Source organism: Heterodontus francisci, chromosome 1 (genome assembly GCF_036365525.1).
Source record: "Heterodontus francisci isolate sHetFra1 chromosome 1, sHetFra1.hap1, whole genome shotgun sequence".
Lineage (NCBI taxonomy): Eukaryota > Metazoa > Chordata > Chondrichthyes > Heterodontiformes > Heterodontidae > Heterodontus > Heterodontus francisci.
Genome location: NC_090371.1, coordinates 54,045,080 through 54,062,404, shown reverse-complemented (window position 1 = coordinate 54,062,404; position 17,325 = coordinate 54,045,080). Strand labels below are relative to the sequence as shown.

The 17,325-nt window shown below is 43.1% G+C and overlaps 1 protein-coding gene across 1 annotated transcript in view; it reads left to right on the top strand.

Moving 5' to 3' along the window:
* mbd2 (methyl-CpG binding domain protein 2) overlaps nt 1–5,518 on the top strand; it is a 124,292-nt gene extending 118,774 nt beyond the window's left edge. The window contains exon 7 of the mRNA XM_068030632.1: nt 4,077–5,518. Within this exon, the coding sequence (XP_067886733.1) occupies nt 4,077–4,080 (4 nt within the window). The 3' untranslated portion in view covers nt 4,081–5,518. The remainder of the gene's footprint in view (nt 1–4,076) is intronic.
* The last annotated feature ends 11,807 nt before the right edge of the window (nt 5,519–17,325 follow it).

The following is a 17,325-nucleotide window of genomic DNA, read 5'->3' as shown; positions in this document are numbered from 1 at the left end:
TTATATTGGCGGCTTTGCTCACAATCCAATTTTAATACATTTGACCAGGAGGTACTGTATGTTAACAGCAAAAAGCACTACTAAATCTCACCTCGATCACAACATTTACAAAAGTGAAGAAACACAATTTTATCCTTCCTTTAAAAAAAAATTCTCAAACATGACATTGGCTCACTGAGTGTGGAAAATTAGGTTTATTCTATCTGGAACAAAAATTAAGCATAGTTGGAATTGAAAATGAATTGTCTTTTTCTGGAAGTTTGATTTCCCATTACTCATTATTTCCTTCTCGTAATGCACTGAAGCTACTTTCTGGTTAACGGGGTGTGTTTGTAGATGCTACCATCTTCTCAAGCTACAGTGGTGGTTCTTTCAGACACTTGTAACATGGTGATAGTTATTAAGCCCATTCTGTGATTTGCTAAGATTTTTCTTCTTAAAAGCAGCACTGATGATCTGCTTGCAGGGCACTTCATTTGCAAAGCAGCTAAAGAGTGTTAGTTTAGGTAAGGTTGAGAAATTTTACCTTCCATTGTTATAGGAATGAGGGGTTGAAATCAGGTGTTAATGACTCTTTGGTTAGCTTTGTAACTAGCAAACAAATTATGGAACGGTTACAGTACAGAAGGAGGCCATTCGGACCATGGTGTCCTTGCTGGCTGTCTGCAACTCAGCTAGTCCCATTCCCTGTCCTTCCCCCATAACTTTTCAAATTTTTTCTCTTCAGATACTTATACAATTCCCTTTTGTAAGATGGAATCTGCTTCCACTACACACACACAATACATTCCAGATCCTAATGACTTGCTGCACAAGGAAGTTTCCCTTCTTATCGCTGTTAGTTCTTTTACCATTCACCTTATATCAGTGTCCTCTGGTTCTTGACCCTTTGCCATTGGGAACGGTTTCTCTCTAACTACTTGGTCTAGATTCCTCATGATTTTGAACGCCACTATCAAATCTCCTCTCAATTTTCTCTAAGAACAACCCAGCTTCCCCAATCTATCCTCATAACTGAAGTCCCTCATAAACTGGCACATTCTGCACAAAAGGCTGAAAGATGGTCGAACTGGCTGAAGAAAGGCACCATTGTCGTCATAAATTGGGGTTTTGTCACTGAAAGGATTGTGGCAAATTAATGCAATTTATCCAGTTACAACACATACTGGGAAATCTGCTATTGCTAACCTTTAATGTCAGAGCCTCAGGGACCTGACATTTCCAAGTCAACATAGTCTTAACACCATGTTTTTGTTTTAATAGGATGATCTAAGAAAGCTTACCTGTGATTACTTTCTTTTAAAACTAACAAAACAAAACTGCAAACATGTACTGGAACCTGTATGTCAACAGGTTTGCTATTCATTAAAGGAAAACTACTTTTACTTATTCAGCAACACTATAATAATATCTTAGGTTGCTTTCACACGTTTGCAATCAAATAGAAATTAAACTCCATTTAATTTCCGAGGTGTGTCTCAATTTCTTTGTTAATGTTTTTCTACCATGATAAATTGAGGAATTAAATTACCTAGGTGACACTTTTCATTTTTTTTCTCTTAATCTTGTATACAAACTAATTGTATAGTTGCTAGTGATGACATTTTCTAGTGCATTCTCCCATCCTTCTCTTTTCTCATTCGCCCCCCCCCCCCCCCACGACCCCTGCTGCCTTCAACCGCAGAATGATGAAACTTTTAAAACATGAAAAATTTAGGAACAGGAGCAGGGCATTCAGCCTATCAAGTTTGTTCCGTCATTCAACCAGATCATGGCCTTTCTGTACCTCAACTACATTTACCTGCCTTTGTTCCATATGTTTTCTAACACAAACCTGCCGTTCTGTCTTGAAAATTTTAATTGACACCACATCCACAACCTTTTGAGAGAATGGGTTTAACATTTAGTCAGGCACCACCTATCCTTGACATCCAAAGCGACTCTCTCAAAACGGATCACATGACCAAATGCTCACTCACACACTTACAGATTCCAAGAACTTCCCCACAATTTATAAATTGACAAGTTTGTGGTTACCTAGTATTTCGCCCCCCCCCACACCCCCACTTCTTAAATAATTTAACAATTTTTACTTTTTGAATCCATAGGCACAATTCTTGAAATCTAGAGAGCTTTGGCATATTATGACTAATGCATCTGCAATTTTCTCTCGTATCTTTTCATACCCTGGGGTGGTACAGACTTAATCTCTTGATGCTGCTTTTTAAAAGCAATCACTCTAGGTCTGGTAATAGTCAGCCTTGGAATTGCAGTCTCTAATGTATAGAATATTTTTTGGTCATGTTTAGAATCAGAACCAAGAAATGGTTCAAATTCACCCTCGATTTGGGAAGCATCTTTGAATGACAAGCTCCTTGAAAATGTATGCTGATCTAATGGATCGTCTATCTCTTTTCAACCAACTGCCATTTTGGTGCTGTACTTGTGTAATTTTATCTGTCTATCTGAACACTTGTCTGATTCAAGAGTGCAGTTTAGCACGTTGTGCATGGTAGTCAATAAAAAAAATTTCTGTTTAATGTCCGAATCTTGATAAATATAAAAGTCATTGAAATATACAGGAGCCAGAATCATACCAGTTAACAGTAGAATTTTTGAGGGCCATTAAGGAAGAGGAGTGTGCAATATCAATTCTTCATTCATGGGATTTGGGCACCACTGGCAATGCCAGCATTTATTTCCCATTTCTAGTTGCCCTTGAGAAGTTGGATTAGTTCTTTGCTCATACTAATTTGTAATACTAAGACTGGGTATTCTGTGAGTTTGAAAAGGCAGCTTTTAGATGTAATTTTTCCTTCCTCCCATTACTTGAGTGTCTGCCACAATAAGGAGTTTGCAACTTATAAATATTTTGTGTAAATCTGTAGGGAGCCAAAATAAAACTTAGTTTTTGATTCCAGAATCCACTAATAATGGATTTTGCCTGTGATGTATGGGGGAGTAGAGCATAACAGACTAATCTTTCAGATGGGATTGTTTGCAGTAGTAATCCGTTATTTAGAATTTCTTTTTTATTGCTTTGCATTTGACAAAAGCACTAGCTGCAGGAAATAGAAAAAGAAATTGAATAATTTGTTGAGTTTCCTTTTTAACAGAGTCTCTTAAAGTCTCTTGGCAAGTTCTACAATAGGATGCTAGTTAAGATACTATTAGACCAGATGATGGGTGCATCAATATGAGTTAAGGCAGGAATAACTTACTATATCCAAATACTGAATTATTTATGGTCAGTTGTATTTGCTTCGTCATTCAGTGTAACTTAAGTTAAGTTACTTAACTCAAGATGCTTAGTGACATTCCAAAAATTCTCATTTCTTGTGAATAAGTCGTGGAATCATAAAATCTTGCAGCATAGGAGGAGGCCATTTGGCTCATCATGCCTGTGCCAGCTCTTTGCAAGAGTTGTCCAATTATTCCTACTCCCCTTCTCTTTCCGCATAACTTCCTGCTCTTCAGGTGTTTATCCAGTTCTCTTTTGCAAGTTGTTATTGATTCTGCTTCCACTACCCTTTTAGGCAGGGCATTCCAGATCATAATTGGCTGCATTAAAAAGTTCTCCTCCTCTCACCCAGGCTCTTTTGCCAATCATCTTGAATCTGTGTTCTCTGGTTACTGACCCGTTTGCTAGTAGAAACAGTTTCTCCTTATTTACTTAATCAAAACTCTTCATGATTTTGAAAGCCTCTATTAAATCACCTCTTAATCTTTTCTGCTCGAAGGAGAACCCATTTCTCTGGTCTCTCCACGTAACTGAAGTCCCTCATTCAATTCTACTCTAGTAAGTATCCTCTGCACCCTCTCTAAGACTTTGACATCTTTCCTAAGGTGTGATGCCCATAATTGGACACTACTGCAAATCAATGATTTACAGTCGGGATACAGTTAAGAAAAAGATGCTTGTTCATTGGGGATAGTGGAAAGAAAATTGTTGGTATTGTTAAGAATCCTATTTCACTGTTTTAACAATATCAACAATTTTCTTTCCACTACTTCACTGTTATGTTTTGTAATAAGTTGTTCTTTACGATTGCTAATTTCTTTTTCTACCTTTACAGGTAATTGTATTCAGTTTCGCACTTGATAATCCCAAACCCATAAAATGGAAGACTACGACCTAGCACATAGGATCGAAAAGAAATCAGTCCAACATGGGCAAAGACTTCAATGATAGTGCTGAGAAAGCATCAGTGTATAACTTGATCTTTTATCGGATTTTTAAATGGGGGGGAAAGGGGCAAAAGGGCAGTAATACTCGTGTATCCGCTTAGTTGTTGATTTCATTGAAATATGTTGTGGACAAATCCAGCCTGTACCAAAATCTTTTTCACTTTGACCATCCTGTTGGAGAGGGCAGAATATTTGCACTTAGAAAGGATTGTGCTTCTACAGAGCAGTAAAGTTTACCAGAAAATGTTGAGATTGTCTAAACAATGCAGATATGTCAAATATAGGAAATCTTATTTTTGTTAAATACTGCTCGAATCAAACAGTTTAAGCAGCCGCATTTTCTTTTAAAGAAAAAAGTGGTTTCAATATGTAATCAGAGCCTCCTTCTGAATTACATTCTCATTCAGCTTTGCCCTCCCTTACTCCCTGACCCCCCCTCCCTATATCTTTGACCCCCCACTCCCTATATCTTTGACCCCCCACTCCCTATATCTTTGACCCCCCACTCCCTATATCTTTGACCCCCCACTCCCTATATCTTTGACCCCCCACTCCCTATATCTTTGACCCCCCACTCCCTATATCTTTGACCCCCACTCCCTATATCTTTGGACCCCCCCCCTCCCTATATCTTTGGACCCCCCCCCTCCCTATATCTTTGGACCCCCCCCCCCTCCCTATATCTTTGGACCCCCCCCTCCCTATATCTTTGACTGCCCTCCCTTTCTCTCTGGCGCCGCCCTCCCTTTCTCTCTGGTGCCGCCGCGCCCCCCCTCCCCCCCCTTTTCTCCTACCAAGAGAATTAGCTGCAAGTTGGTCAGTGTGAGGACAACAGATTAGCATATTGTTATAAATGAACTGGTGAGCAGCACAACTCAATGAATAATTCTTAGGACCACAGCATGGACAGGCACACAATACTGTGTATTTCATAAACGACGGCAAAGGGATCTCGAAAGGTGGAAAAGTTTCAAAGTTAGCAGGTTGAATTTAGTTCAACAACACTTTGGGGCACCAGATTTTGTTTGTTTTCAAATATGTGTTAAATATATTTTTAAAAAGCTGTTTTTCTTCAGTCATTAATATCTTTGTAAAAATAATCACATTCTGTGACACTGCAATGTAATATTCTCTACTAGATTTAAAAAACTATTTTTTTGTGCTGTACATAAATGATTTGCTTGTTTATCATGTGGCCTAGGATTCAATAACCTATGGCTTTATTACTGAGAGTAAAGCTAAAAAGATATATATTTAAACAGATTTTTTATAATTATTTACTGAAAGCACCTGAACAATCTATTACCATAAAATAAAGAAATTTAGTTTACACTTGGGAGTTTACTTATATAGTTTGCTGTTAATGGAAAACTGCTTTGTTTCCCATTCTGCAGAGAATGTTGGACATGCATACATCTAAGTAGTTCTTTATCATAAATTCTTGATGGCGCTCCTGAACAGTTTGTAGCCTTCAAGCATGCTTTCTTCTTCACAGTCTTGTGTGTTTCTCTTTTTATAAATCATATTATGATGAGTGCTCCTCTAAACTTAAGCTCTTGCACTTACTGAGGTAAAAATATGTTCTTCCTCTTCATGTTGACTGCATTTCACATCATAGCTCATTGTGCTGTGTCCTATCTCATTTTTTATCTGGACCTCAAGAGTTGGAACAAAATCAAAATACTGCAGATGATAGAAAACTGAAATAAAAATAGAAAATGCTAGAAATACTCATCAAGTCTGGCAGCATCTGTGAAGGGAAACGGTGTTAACATTTTGGGCCGATGATCCGTCAGAGCACTTCAAAAGTTGGAACTCAAGGGAGATGGTAGCATAGTGGTAATGTTACTTGAATAGTAATCCAGAGGCCTGGATTAATGCTTTGGAGGCATAGGTTCACATCCCACCATGACAGCTTGGGGAATTTAAATTCAATTAATTAATAAATCTGAATTAAAAAGTTAGCCTCAGTAATGGTGGTCATGTTGTAAAAACTCATTCACTAATGTCCTTCAGGGGATGAAATCTGCCGTCCTTACCTGGTATGCCCTACATGTGACTCCAGACCACAGCAATGTGGTTGACTCTTAACTGCCCTCTGAAATGTCTTAGCTAGCCACTCAGTTCAAGGGCAATTAGGAATGGGCAATAAATACTGGCCTTGCCAGCAATGCTTCTATCTCAAGAAAGAATAAGAAAAAAAAGTTATTTCCTCCATCTTTGCTTCTTCCTAAAATCTTTCAGCCTTCTAAAACTAAAGCTTGGCATCACCAAACTATTACTAGATTTATCTCTCCTACTGATTTTAACCTTCGTGGTGTCCTCCCACTTGACAATTCATCTAGCTTTCTCAAATTAAAAGATAATTTTCCAAAGCATCGTAGCTAACTACAAAAGCAAAATACTAAGGAAGCTGGAAATTTGCAATATAAACATGCTGGAAGTAGATCTGGCAGCATCTGTGGAGAGAGAAACAGTTAGTATTTCAGGACAATGACCTATTGTCAGGGCCATTGTAGCTGTGATTTGAATGGTGGAGGGGGTGTGGAGTGGAGGGGCCGGTTGAGTTGTTTCATTTTCATTAATTTGTGTTAATTTTAAAGTGAATAACAATCTTGAGTTATTGAAAATAGAATACATTGACCCTTTGGCAACATTTTATTTTGTTTAACAGTCTGACTCACAGCAGAAGCTTACGACCGTACTTAGTCTTCAAATCAAGCTACTGCGAAATCTACGCAGATAATATTTCCGATTGTCCAATAGAGTATGCATTCCTTCGCCCTGGAGGAACACATCCTGCTTACCTAAGTTCAGAGAGACTTTGCATATGTTGGTAACAGCCAAGGCTTAGAGATCCGAAATGTGCACTGGAGTACTGAAGAAGTTTAACCAGCTAAATCTGTGGGGTTTACCAGTACAGAGAACTGGGAGGATTACTACTGCTTGTCCAGATAGGAGGTTCCCTTCACCATCCCACCCTTGCATATTCAGCCATTGGCTTGCAAGGTTATTAAGCCAAGTGGAAAGAATCCCAATTTGAGGACAGATCTACGTCTTCAAGTCCCATTAACAAGCCAGGCTGTTTAGTTAGTTAATAGTGCACTGAACTACAGCACAGCTACCTGACCAGGCCCGACGACATATGTCAGGTTCGGGTCACGTCGCTCTTCCGGGTCTGACATTCGAGCTCGGGTCGGGCTGGATCGGACACAGCGACAGCCAGGACTTTAAGGCGGGAAATGTGCATCCGGACTCCGCACTAGTCTGCATTGAGCGATTCCATCCATGGTAGAGCACCACCTCTTTAATATAATCAACTTCATTCCGGTGGTCGGGTCAGGCACGGGAAAAAAAGGACTCGGGCGGGGTCGGATGTGGTTTTGTCAGGCTTGGGCCGGGTTTAAATTGCAGAATCGAGCAGGCCTTTACCCTGAACTACTGTGAACGTATTCTGTTAATAGGTAACCACATTTATTGAAATGATCCATCATCGGGCACGTCACCTTGGAGCCATGAAACCTCCAAAGTATTGCTACTAACTTTTCACTATTGCCCCAGGAGATTATTTGACATCTTTTGCTCATTAGGCAACTAATAACTGTGGGAAGCAAATATTCTTAAAAGCAACATACCTCACCATAATATGAATGCACATCAAGCTTTTGCCCCCAGCTTGGACATGGACCATCAAATAACGTGCACTTTAAACAGCAAATGTTTGCTTCTTTGCAACCCAGTTATGGTAAGCTGGATTCATGCTTGGCACAAAGGAAGATGGTTGTAGGTATTGCAGGCCAACCGTTGCAACCCCAGCGCATTTCTGCTGGAGTCCTCTTGAACCACTGCATTCCTTGTACTGATAGTGCATTCATAATGGTGCTAGGTAGGGAATTTGAGGATTTTGACTTTGTGACAATGAAAGAACGGTGATATGTGTCCTGGTCGGAATGGTGCATTACTTAGAGGGGAAAATGGAGATGATGGTATTCCCATGATCTTACAGCTCCTGTCCTTTTGTTGGTAGAGACCATAGGACTGGGAAGGGCTGTCAATGTAAGTTTGGAGAGTTCCTACAATAGCCCTGTAGATTTTAACATCCTGCCTACAACATACAACTGCTGGAGGAGGTGGATATTGAGTCCAATGGCAGGAGCACTTATCAAGTGAAATGAATAGCATTGATGTACTTAAATGCTGTTGCAGCTGCAGCAATCCAAGCAATTGGTGAATATTCCATCATACAATTGACTTGAGTCTTCTCTACAGATCTACTCCTGGCTTTCTCCCTGCCCTCAATCCTACTCCTTTTCAAAACATTATCACCTCACAACTATCCTGATCCATTCTGGCCAAAGTCTCAGGGCAAACTTTTGCACAGGTTAATGGACGCTAATAATTCACCAAGAAATGCAATCAAGCCTGCTTCTGCCTGCATTAGGCCAGAGCACTGCACAGACTTCCCTGGACCTGTATTCTACTGTCTATTTAACTCAATGTTACGAACATATATACGAACATACAAATTAGGAGCAGGAGTAGGCCACTCGACCTCTCGAGCCTCCTCCGCCATTCAATAAGTTCATGGCTGAACTGATTGCTCCACATTTCCGCCTACCCCTGATAACCTTCTACCCCCTTGCTTATCAAGAATCTATCTACCTCTGTCTTAAAAATATTCAAGGACCCTGCTTCCACTGCCTTTTGTGGAAGAGAATTCCAAAGACTCACGACCCTCTGAGAGAAAACATTTCTTCTCATCTCTGTCTTAAATTTTTAAACAGTGACCCCTAGTTCGGGATTCTCCCACAGGAGGTAACATCCTTTCCACATCCACCCTGTCAAGACCACTCAGGACGCCTCAGCAGTTCTGATGAAGGGTCACGTTAGCTCTGCTTCTTTCTCCACAGATGCTGCCAGACCTGCTGAGTATTTCCAGCATTTCTTGTTTTTATTTCAGATTTCCAGCATCTGCAGTATTTTGCTTTTATCCCCTCAGGATCTTATATGTTTCAATCAAGTGGCCTCTTACTCTTCTAAATTCCAGCGGATACTAGCCTAGCCTGTCCAATCTTTCCTCATAAGACAGCCCACCCATTCCAGGTATTAGTCTAGTAAACCTTCTCTGTACTGCCTCCCACGCATTTACATCCTTCCTTAAATAAGATGACCAGTACAGTACATAGTACTCCAGATGTGGTCTCACCAATACCCTGTATAGCTGAACCATAACCTCCCTACTTTTGTATTCAATTCCCCTCGTGATAAACGATAACATTTTATTAGCTTTCCTAATTACGTGTTGTACTGCATACTAACCTTTTGCAATTCATGCACTAGCACACCCAGATCCCTCTGCACCTCAGAGCTCTGTAATGTCTCACCATTTAGATAATATTCTTTTTTATTCTTCCTGCCAAAGTGGACAATTTCCCATTTTCCCGCATTGTACTCCATTTGCCAGATCTTTGCCACTCACTTAACCTATCTATATCCCTTTGTACCCTCCTTATATCCTTTTCACAAGTTACTTTCCTACATATCTTTGTGTCATCAGCAAATTTAGCAACCATACCTTTGGTCCCTTCTTCTAAGTTATTTATATAAATTGTAAAAAGTTGAGGCCCCAGCACAGATCTCTGTGGCACACCACTCGTTACATCTTGCCAACCAGAAAATTACCCATTTATGCCTACTCTGTTTCCTGTTAGCTAACCAATCTTCTATCCATGCCAATATGTTACCCACTACACCATAAGCTTTTATTTTCTGCAATAACCTTTGATGTGGCACCTTATCAAATGCCTTCTGGAAATCTAAGTACAATACATCCACCAGTTTCCCTTTATCCACAGCACATGTAACTCCCTCAAAGAACTATCCACAGCACATGTAACTGCCTCAAAGAACTTTTGGCTTTGTTTGTTGCTGTACATTGACTGGACATGTTGAGCGTTGGGACCTTTAATTCATTCTCAGGGAGTGGGCGTTGATGGAAAGACCAGCATTTATTGCCTAGCCCTAATTGCTCTTGAGAAGTTGGTGATGAATGCTATCGAGTCCAGCAAGAGAGAGGGCAGAATGTCAGTGATTGTGTTGCACCGTGGTTGATGTGCCTGCCACAGTTGAATAGCTGGAGGTATGTGACGGCAGCGAGAGGTTGCCATGAAGCTGGCATCATTGAAATGTGTGTGAGGGTGAGTTGGAGTATATGAATGTTAGGCATGAGTCCTGAGTGCCAGGGACTGCTTGTGAGTGAGTGAGGGTTGTGGTGCATTGAGCAGCTTGAGAGGTTGGTGGTACAGTGGGTATGAGACGACCTGTGGAGATGCATTCACTGTCCTTGAACACTCAGGTGAAGTCATTAAACGTCTTGTAGCACTGCTGCTACGTCCTTGGGGCCAGACTCCCTGACTTCCCGTTCCCATTCTCTTCTGTGGGTTTGCCTCGAGGGCTTCCTGGCACCCTGCAGAAACATGGTGTCTCTGCTCCTATTCACCTTCAGTGCTGCATCTGTGAACCATGCAGCCCTCTCTCTTTTCTGGTTCTCCATTTCCTTTCTCTCCAATTGCAGCAGTGACAGTCAGCAATAACCTCCTTTCATTAAGAGGAACAGATTGCCTTTAAATAAAAGCAAAATACTGCAGATGCTGGAAATCTGAAATTAAAATCAAGTGCTGGAAATACACAACAGGTCTGACAGCATCTGTGGAGAGATGCACTGCAGCAACGCACCAAGGCTGCTTAGACAGCATCTTCCAAACCTGCGACTTCTACCACCTGGAAGGACAAGGGTAGCAGATGCATGGGAACATCACTACCTGCAAGTTCCCCTCCAAGCCACACACCATCCTGACTTGGAACTATATCGCAGTTCCTTCACTGTCACAGGGTCAAAATTCTTGAACGTCCTTCCTAATCGCACTGTGGGTGTACCTACCCCACATGGACTGAAGTGGTTCAAGAAGGCAGCTCAACACCAACTTCTCAAGGGCGATTAGGGATGGGCAATAAATGCTGGCCTAACCAGCATAGCCCACATCCTAGGAACATATTTTAAAAATCACCAGAGTTATCATTTCAGGTCTGAAATGTTAACTCTGCTTCTCTCTCCATAGATGCTGCTAGACCTGCTGAGTATTTCCAGCACTTTCTGCTTTTATTTCAGACTGCCTTCCGCATCAGGATTATTGATCTAGAAGCCAAACAGTGCAACATCAGGGAGGGGGAGAGATACCTGACACTTTGTACCAGAAGACGGTCACACCGCTTAGAATAGGGTCATCTGTTTTGGCCAGCTGTGAGTGAGGCAGGTAAAGGGACTGAGCAGACAGTAGTGGAGGAGCCTCAGCCTTTGCAATTGTCAAACAGGTTTGAGGTGCTTGCAACTTGTGTGGACGAAAGCGAGGTCTGCAGGATGGATGAGCAAACTCACCATGACACCATGATACAGGAAGCCGTTCAAGTGGGGCAGCAAAAAGGAAAGTAATGGTAGTAGGGGACAGTATAGTGAGGGGGATTGACACTGTTCTTTGCAGCAAAGAGCGAGCGTCCAGAAGGCTGTGTTGCCTGCCTGGTGCCAGGGTTTGGGCCATCTGGAGAGGAACTTACAGTGGGAGGGGGAGGATCCAGTCATCATGGTCCATGTAGGTACCAATGACATAGGCAGGACAAGGAAAAAGGTTCTGCTTAGTCAGTATGAGCAGCTAAGCACTAAAGTAAGAAGCAGATCCTCAAAGATAATAATCTCTGGATTATTACCTGAGCCACGTGCAAATTGGCATAGGGCAAATAAAGATTAGAGAAATGAATACGTGGCTGAAAGCCTGGTGTAGTAGAAGTGGGTTCTGGATCATGGGGCACTAGCACCAGTACCGGGAAAAGTGGGGGCTATACAGTTGGGATGGTCTTCACCTGAACCATGCTGGGACCGGTGTTCTAGTAAGCCACATAACGAGGGAAATAGAACGGGTTTTAATCCCAATAGTGGGGGCAAGGGATCAAATTTGGGAAGATGTGGTAAATGAAAGAGTAGAGACAAGCAGGTAGAGTCTGGCTCGGGTATAAAATTAAAATTCGACCCAGGCCCGGCCCGACCACAGCCAACCTGAACCCGAACCGAGCCCGAGCCCTTTAATTTTTTTCATGCCCAAGCCAACCCGACACGAATCTCCTTCATCTGTTCCGGCAGCAGGCTATTCCTGCAACTGGAGTTGTGGGGAATCATGGGTAAGCCTGATCCCGTGACTTCCCAGAAGTAGACTGCAGCCCGACCCGACCCTGAATGCTGGGCTAGGAATTTCGACCTGAACCGACCCAAACCCGACTCATGTAGTCGAGTCTAGTCAGGTTCGGGTCGAGTAGCCAGGCTTTACAAACAGGAGAGAAAAGTATTAATATGGGAAATGATAAACAGACTGTGACAGGAAGGGACACAGTATAAATCTAAGAGTAACTCAGCAGATAAGGCTAGGGGTTACAAAAATAATAAAAGGACAAACTAAAGGCTCTGTATCTGAGTGCATGAGGCATTCAAAACAAAACAGATAAACTGATAGTGCAAATAGAAATAAATAAATGTGATCTGACAGCCATTACAGAGACATGGCTGCAAGATGACATAGATTGGGACCTGAATATTGAAGGGTACATAACATTTAGGAAGGAAAGGAAGCTAGGCAAAGTTGGAGAGTCATAGAGTCATAAAGTTATACAGCACAGACACAGGCCCTTCGGCCCACCGTGTCAATGCCGGCCATCAAGCACCTAATTCTAATCCCATTTTCCAGCACTTGGCCTGTAGCCTTGTATGCTATGGCGTTTCAAGTGCATATCTAAATACTTCTTAAATGTTGTGAGGGTTCCTGCCTCTACCATCCCTTCAGGCAGTGTGTTCCAAATTCCAACCACCCTCTGGGTGAAAAATATTTTTCTGAAATCCCCTCTAAACCTCCTGCCCCTTACCTTAGATCTATGCCCCCTGGTTATTGATCCTTCCGCTATGGGAAAAAGTTTCTTCCTATCTATCCTATCAATGCCCCTCATAATTTTGTATACCAGAGGTGGATCTGTTAATTAAGGATGGTATTAGCCCAATAGGGAGGGATGACCTAAGTTCAGGAAACCACACTGGAGAAGCAGTTTGGGGAGATATGATAAATGATAAAGGCAAGAAGTCACTTATGGGAGTGGTGTACAGGCCCCCTAATAGTAACCACATGGTAGGATGGGGTATAAAGGAAGAAATAATGGGAGCTTGTCAGAAAGGCATGGCGATAATCATGGGGGATTTTAATCTACATATAGACTGGAAAAATCAGTTGGGCAAAGGTGGCCTTGATGAGGAGGTCATAGAATGTTTTTAGGATAGTTTCTTAGAACAGCACATTCTGGAGCCAACCAGAGAGCAGGCTATACTAGACCTGGTATTGTGCAACGAGATAGGATTAATTAGTGACCTCATAGTGAAGGCGTACCCTAGACAGTAGCAATCATAATATGATTGAATTTTACATTCAATTTGAGGGAGAGAAGAGTGGGTCTAAGACTAGTATTTTAAACATAAATAAGGCCAATTATGAGGGCATGAAAGCAGAGTTGGCTGAACTGGCAAAGTAGATTAAGGGATAGGTCAATAGAGATGCAGTGGCAGACATTTATGGGGATATTTCAGAATACACAGAATAGATACCTTCCAACGAGAAAGAAAAATTACAAGCGAAGGACCCACTATTTGTGGTTAACTAAAAAAGTTAAAGATAGTATCTTTAACATTAAAGAAAAAGCATATAATTATGCAAAGATGGGTGGCAGGTCTGACGATTGGACAGAATATAAAAACAGCAAAGAATGGCTAAAAGATTAATACATAGGGGAAAATTAGAGTACGAGAGAAAGCTAGCTAGAAATATGAAAACAGATAGTTTCTATACATATTTAAAAAAGAAGAGTTAACAAAGTGAGTGTTGGTCTTATAGAAAGTAAATCTGGGGAATTAATAATGGAAAATAAGGAGATGGCAGATGAATTGAACAGGTATTTTGCATCAGTCTTCACTATAGAGGATACAAGTATTCTTTTTCTTCTTTTTCTTTTGGGCCTCCTTATCTCGAGAGACAATGGATACGCGCCTGGAGGTGGTCAGTGGTTTGTGAAGCAGCGCCTGGAGTGGCTATAAAGGCCAATTCTGGAGTGACAGGCTCTTCCACAGGTGCTGCAGAGAAATTTGTTTGTTGGGGCTGTTGCACAGTTGGCTCTCCCCTTGCGCCTCTGTCTTTTTTCCTGCCAACTACTAAGTCTCTTCGACTCGCCACAATTTAGCCCTGTCTTTATGGCTGCCCGCCAGCTCTGGCGAATGCTGGCAACTGACTCCCACGACTTGTGATCAATGTCACACGATTTCATGTCGCGTTTGCAGACGTCTTTATAACGGAGACATGGACGGCCGGTGGGTCTGATACCAGTGGCGAGCTCGCTGTACAATGTGTCTTTGGGGATCCTGCCATCTTCCATGCGGCTCACATGGCCAAGCCATCTCAAACGCCGCTGACTCAGTAGTGTGTATAAGCTGGGGGTGTTGGCCGCTTCAAGGACTTCTGTGTTGGAGATATAGTCCTGCCACCTGATGCCAAGTATTCTCCGAAGGCAGCGAAGATGGAATGAATTGAGACGTCGCTCTTGGCTGGCATACGTTGTCCAGGCCTCGCTGCCGTAGAGCAAGGTACTGAGGACACAGGCCTGATACACTCGGACTTTTGTGTTCCGTGTCAGTGCGCCATTTTCCCACACTCTCTTGGCCAGTCTGAACATAGCAGTGGAAGCCTTACCCATGCGCTTGTTGATTTCTGCATCTAGAGACAGGTTACTGGTGATAGTTGAGCCTAGGTAGGTGAACTCTTGAACCACTTCCAGAGCGTGGTCGCCAATATTGATGGATGGAGCATTTCTGACATCCTGCCCCATGATGTTCGTTTTCTTGAGGCTGATGGTTAGGCCAAATTCATTGCAGGCAGCCGCAAACCTGTCGATGAGACTCTGCAGGCATTCTTCAGTGTGAGATGTTAAAGCAGCATCGTCAGCAAAGAGGAGTTCTCTGATGAGGACTTTCCGTACTTTGGACTTCGCTCTTAGACGGGCAAGGTTGAACAACCTGCCCCCTGATCTTGTGTGGAGGAAAATTCCTTCTTCAGAGGATTTGAACGCATGTGAAAGCAGCAGGGAGAAGAAAATCCCAAAAAGTGTGGGTGCGAGAACACAGCCCTGTTTCACACCACTCAGGATAGGAAAGGGCTCTGATGAGGAGCCACCATGTTGAATTGTGCCTTTCATATTGTCATGGAATGAGGTGATGATACTTAGTAGCTTTGGTGGACATCCGATCTTTTCTAGTAGTCTGAAGAGACCACGTCTGCTGACGAGGTCAAAGGCTTTGGTGAGATCAATGAAAGCAATGTAGAGGGGCATCTGTTGTTCACGGCATTTCTCCTGTATCTGACGAAGGGAGAACAGCATGTCAATAGTCGATCTCTCTGCACGAAAGCCACACTGTGCCTCAGGGTAGACGCGCTCGGCCAGCTTCTGGAGCCTGTTCAGAGCGACTCGAGCAAAGACTTTCCCCACTATGCTGAGCAGGGAGATTCCACGGTAGTTGTTGCAGTCACCGCGGTCACCTTTGTTTTTATAGAGGGTGATGATGTTGGCATCGCGCATGTCCTGGGGTACTGCTCCCTCGTCCCAGCACAGGCATAGCAGTTCATGTAGTGCTGAGAGTATAGCAGGCTTGGCACTCTTGATTATTTCAGGGGTAATGCTGTCCTTCCCAGGGGCTTTTCCGCTGGCTAGGGAATCAATGGCATCACTGAGTTCCGATTTGGTTGGCTGTATGTCCAGCTCATCCATGACTGGTAGAGGCTGGGCTGCATTGAGGGCAGTCTCACTGACAGCATTCTCCCTGGAGTACAGTTCTAGGTAGTGCTCAACCCAGCGGTCCATCTGTTTGCGTTGGTCAGTGATTATGTCCCCCGATTTAGATTTGAGGGGGGAGATCTTCTTGATGGTTGGCCCAAGAGCTCTCTTCATGCCATCATACATTCCTCTGATGTTTCCGGTGTCTGAGGCCAGCTGAATATGACTGCATAGGTGTTGCCAGTAGTCGTTTGCGCAACGCCTAGCTGTTCTTTGTGCAGTACTTCTGGCTGCTTTAAGTGCTGCGGATGTTAAATCGCTGGGGGCTTTCTTGTAGTTCAAAAGTGCAATGCGCTTAGCGGCTATGACAGGTTCCAGCTCTTCATTATGAGATTGAAACCAGTCTGCATTTCTCTTCGCACTTTTGCCGTAGGTGGTCAAAGCTGACTCATAGATGGCGTCTCTGATGTGGGCCCACTTGGTCTCAGCATCCCCTGTGGGAGTGTTTTGAAGGGCTGTTACAAGTGAATTTAGAAATTTTTGTAACAGCTGTGGGTGAGAAATTCTGCTCGTGTTGATGCGCGGGTGGCCCTTCTGCTTGGAATGATGCAACTTCTTTGGTCTGAGTCTAACCTTGCTGCACACCAGGGAGTGGTCGGTGTCGCAGTCCGCACTGTGGAAGCTGCGTGTGATTTGAACACTGTTTAAGGCGGCTCGCCTTGTGACAATGAGGTCTAGCTGGTGCCAACGACGTGATCTTGGGTGCCTCCATGAAACCTGGTGACAGGGTTTAGTGTGAAAGAACGAGTTGGTGATGCAGAGGTTATGATAGGTACACAACTCAAGCAGTCTCTGCCCGTTCTCATTCATCCTTCCAACGCCATAGCGCCCAAGGCAGGAGGGCCATGAGTCATGGTCGGCCCCAACCCTGGCATTAAAGTCCCCCAGCAGGAATAGGTGTTCGGTGTTGGGGATGCTGCTAATGATGTTATGGAGTTGTTCATAGAACTGGTCTTTAGCTTCAGGTGCGGAACAGAGTGTTGGAGCATAGATGCTGAGTAGGTGTACTGGACCAGAGGTGGTGAGCAGTCGGATGGACAGTATGCGTTCCGAGCCATTTGAGGGAGGCTCTATCATGCTGAGCAAGGAGTTTCTGATGGCGAAGCCCACTCCATGCTGTCTTGGTTCTTCAGGATCCCTGCCCTGCCAGAAGAAGGTGTAGTCTTGCTCTGC